Source organism: Solanum lycopersicum, chromosome 1, assembly GCF_036512215.1.
Source record: "Solanum lycopersicum chromosome 1, SLM_r2.1".
Taxonomy (NCBI): Eukaryota; Viridiplantae; Streptophyta; class Magnoliopsida; order Solanales; family Solanaceae; genus Solanum; species Solanum lycopersicum.
Window position 1 is genome coordinate 24,815,073 of NC_090800.1, and position 4,786 is coordinate 24,819,858.

A 4,786-nucleotide genomic window follows, 5' to 3' on the forward strand; every position below is an offset into this window, starting at 1 on the left:
TCCCTCAAACGGTGTCATCCCAATGTTGGAGTAATAGCTATTATTATACGAGAACTCTATCAAAGGTAGATGGTCATCACAGCTACCTCTGAAATCAATCACATACGCTCTTAACATGTCCTCCAATATCTAAATGGTGCACTCTGCCTGCCCATTAGTCTGAGGATGAAAGGCAGTACTAAGCTTCACCTGTGTGCCCAAGCTTTTCTGGAAAGATCTCCAGAAATATGAGGTAATTTGAGCTCATCTATCTTAAATGATAGACCAATAAATCCTATTCCACCTAAAAATATCATCAATATAAAGTCTCGCATAATCCTCGGCTCCGTCGATAGACTTCACAGGGATAAAGGGAGCAGACTTAGTCAATCTATCCACAATAACCCATGTGAATTCGTGCTGCTTTCTAGTCCTCGGAAGAGAAACCATGAAGTCTATATAATGGCCTCCCACTTCCATGTCAGAACCTAATGATGATTTGCCTTAACCTACTGACAATTAAGACACTTAGCCACATATTATGCAATGTCCTTCTTCATGCTATCCCACAAATAAATCTTCTAAAGATCATGATACATTTTGGTGGAACCTAGATGTATGGAATATCTCGAACCATTGGCCCCTGCAACAATCCTGGTCGCAAATCATCCACATCTGGTACACACTGCATGTCCAAGTATCTAAGTATGCCATCACCTCCCAAAGCGAAAGACTCATTCATTTTTAGTAACATTGAAACCTTCAGCTCCATCAACACAGGATCGAGATGCTGACCCTTCTTGACTTCACCTACCAAGGATGATTCAGAACTAGGATGAACTGAAACACCCCCACTAGTAGAGTCAACCTATCGCACACCCAGTCTGTCCAGTCTGCGTACCTCTTATCCCAACTCCTTGTTATCGTCCTCAATGGGGTTGTACTCCCTATGGTCATCCTTCTCAAAGCATCATCCACAACATTAGCCTTACCAGGATGGTCGTGCACATTCATGTCATAATCCTTCAACAACCTCAACCATATCTGCTCACGTAGATTCAACTCCCTCTGTGTGAATACGTATTGGAGACTCTTATGATATGTGAACACATCCACATGCACTCCATACATATAATGCCTCCATAGCTTCAGTGCAAACACCACAGCTGCAAACTCCACGTCATGAGTGGGATAATTCTTCTCATGAACCTTGAGTTGTCTGGAAGCATAGGCTATTACCTTACCAACATACATAAGAACACAACCAAAACTAACCCTAGATGCATCACAATAGACTGTGTAATTCTCACCACACTTAGGCAGAAAAGTACCAGGGCTGAAGTAAGTCTGTCCTTAAGCTCCTGGAAACTCTTCTCACAACTCTCCGTCCATTCAAACTTGGCTTCATTCTTCGTCAAAGCTATTAGTGGGGAAGCAATGGAAGAAAAGCCCTCCACAAACCTGCGGTAGTAACCAGCCAATCCCAGAAAGCTAAGATGTTAGTAGGAGTAAAGGGCTTTGTCCTCATTCTTTCTACGGTCCACCTCTACACCTTTGTTGGAAACAACATGACCCATGAAAGTCATTGATCTCAGCCAGAAATTACACTTGCTGAATTTGGCATACAACTAATGTCGTTTTAGTACTTTCAAAGTAAGTCTCAAATGATTTTCATGATCTTCCTTGGTCTTAGAGTAGATGAGAATGTCATCAATGAATGCTATGACGAAAGAGTCAAGGTATTCACAGAAGACTGTGTTCATTAGATCCATAAATGCAGCAGGTGCATTCGTGAGACCAAATGACATAACTAGAAACTCATAGTGACCATAGCATGTTCGAAAGGCCGTTTTTGGCATATCTCCATCCCTAACCCTAATATTATGGTAACATGAACGAAGATCAATCATAGAGAAGAAACTAGACCCTTTGAGCTGATCAAACAAATCATCTATTCTGGGAAGTTGATAATTATTCTTTATAGTGACTTTGTTGAGCTTTCGATAATCATACACATTCTAAGAGTTCCATCCTTCTAGTTAACAAACAACATTGAAGCGCCCCAAAGGATATGCTCGGGTGAATAAAACCCTTATCACTGAGATATTTTAATTGCAACTTCAACTCTTTGAGTTCTTCTGGAGCCATTCTATAAGGAGTAATTAAGATCGGTTTAGTATCGGGTTCTAAGTCGATACCAAAGTCAATATCTCAAAGGGGAGAGACTCATAGCAAATCCTCAGGAAATACATCTAGGAACTCATTCACTACAAGCATTGAGTTTATTGAAGGAATGTCACGATCTAAATCATTAACACTCACAAGATGACATAGTAACCCCTTGGACATCATTTTATTAGTCTTAATATTTGAAATCAAGGGATTAAAACCACTCAAATTGTACCTCTCCCAGACTAACTCTTCTTCATTAGGAAGTGAAATCTCACGACTCTACTACGACAGTCCAAGAAAGCATAGCAACTGTGAAGCCAGTCCATGCCAAGAATAACATCAAAATCATGCATGGGTAGTTCAACCAAGTCCGCACATGTAGTCCTACCACATACAACTATTGGGCAGTCCTTGTATACTCTATTAGTTCTTACAGTTTCTCCTAATGGCATACTAACCACTATAGGATCATGCAGAACTTTAGGTAGTATTTCAAAAGTAAGAGTGAGCAGAGGAGTCACAAAGGAAAGCGTACACCCTGGATAAAGTAATGCATAACAGAAGTTGAGAATAATTGCAGCATACGTGTGACCAAATCAGCGGACTTATCCTACTCCTCCCTACCCTTTAGGGTATAGGATTTGTTCCTCTTGGGATGCTCGTCTAATGCTTCACTATTAGGGTTAGGGCTACGCTGAGCATTACCTCCAGCCTGACCTCTGATCTGTGGACAGTCTCAGACTATGTGCCTACCTCTACAAAAACCGAAACAGGCATTGGTGCCCTGGCTGCACTCTCCACGGTGAGCTCGGCCACACGTAACACAGTTCTTTTTAGGACACTGCATCTCATCTACATTGCCCCTCTTGGGTTAAGGTCTACCTCCTCTTGGTGTTGTACTCCTCTTAGAGTTAGAATTCCCAGAACACTTTTGCCACTTGTTGAACCTAGGCTATTCACGGATGCCAAATATGTTTTTATGGCCTCCATGGCTGGGACTTGCCTAATCTTGAGGCCTAGGACTCCTAACATCACGAAATACTCGCTTCTTATGGTTGTCTTCTACCTGTTGGACATGTACCATCAATCTGGAAAGGTCCATATTATCATGGAGCATCGCAGATCAACACTCTTTCTCCAAGTCTCCATTGATTCCTTTAAGGAATCTGCTCATCTCATCCCTGATGTTCTAAACCAGGGATGTAAATTACCTGGATAATTTCAACAAAGCTCAGTACTCTCCTCATTCTTGCTATTAAATACTAAGGAAAGTAATATACCTTGATAACTTAACAAACTTCATGAAATAATCTTTGACCGTCATAGATACTTGTTTAATGTTGATGAACTCCTTAACCTTGGCTTCCCTCATCTCTCTGTGGAAGAACTTCTCTAGAAATGTTGTCTTGAACAACTCCGAAGTGACTGGCACCCCACAAAAAATACGACTATCTTGCCACATCTTGCACCAAGTCTGTGCAACATCCTTGAGCTGATAGGAAGCAAACACAGCCTTATCAGTATCTGTGGCCTCCATATCAACAAAAATCTTATGTACTTCATCCACAAACTCCTAAGGATCCTCTGATATCTTAGACCCTGTAAAAATAGGAGAGTTCATCCTCGTGAAGTTTCGCAGCCTGTCAGCCACGCTGCGAACCAATGGGTTTTATCTCTAAACATCCTGCCGGTTGACTTGGACAGTCAAAGCCTGAGCCTGCATCGTAATGTCCTGTCCCATATGACCCAGATATTCCCTCACCTCATCATCAGTTAACCCTGCAAGGTTAACTAGCATGGCCACTTCTTTAGCTGGAATTTGGGGTGGATTTTGATTACCCCTTGCAGCTGCTCCTCCACCCAAGTAGTTGCTCCTCCACTACTCTGACCCTTAGCTCTCCCAGTGTTCATTCTCTGAAAAACAATAAGGATTGATGTTTGACATGATTATAACACCAAGAACTCAGACATTAGGAAAAGCACGATAAGATAAGAAGAACACAAATTTTTCTACGCACCATAGTCTCTAATCCATGATAGTGGTGCACTTCACTACCATGACTCAGAAACTTCTCAATGTGGTTGATGTGAACTTATATTCCTAGTAATTCAACCTAGCGCTCTGATACCAACTTTTTCACAACCGGAATCTAGATCCTAGACGAGACCGGCGTCGTTGACCTCTCAGAAGTTAATTTTAGCGGAAAATTTGAAACTTTTTGGTTCTTAACATACTTATAAAAACATTCTCATAATTACATAATTGTTCACCATCAAACATCTAACATTAAGTTATAAGTAACTGAAAGAAATAGTTTAGTTCTTAATAATTTTATAATTGCCAAAATGGCACCAATACATAGTCTAAATAATAATAGGAAGGAAACGCTAGTGGAACATGCTCCACTAGCTCAACTTTAAAAGTAAGCTAGAATATAAAACAACATCATCCTCGAAAGCATGAATGATGACCGTCCGGATAACTTCAACGATGATCTTGTAGCTCTATTGTCCACATTTGCCTGAACCTAAAATACTAGAGTTTTTATAGGCTTAGTACACACTTCTACTAAGTATGGGTATATGCAAGCATACACCAAGGTCATGCATTAGAAAAAATAGCTCTTTCTTAACA

The 4,786-nt window shown here is 40.8% G+C and overlaps 1 protein-coding gene across 1 annotated transcript; it reads right to left on the bottom strand.

Annotated features, from left to right (window-relative positions):
* Nucleotides 1–589: 589 nt before the first annotated feature.
* LOC138341756 (uncharacterized) lies at nt 590–3,688 on the bottom strand. The gene is made up of 4 exons (XM_069293443.1): nt 3,432–3,688; nt 1,311–1,440; nt 881–1,218; nt 590–833 (listed from the first exon to the last, which is right to left on the bottom strand). The coding sequence occupies exons 1-4, from the start codon at nt 3,686–3,688 to the stop codon at nt 590–592; spliced, it is 969 nt and encodes a 322-aa protein (XP_069149544.1).
* Between the last annotated feature and the right edge of the window lie 1,098 nt (nt 3,689–4,786).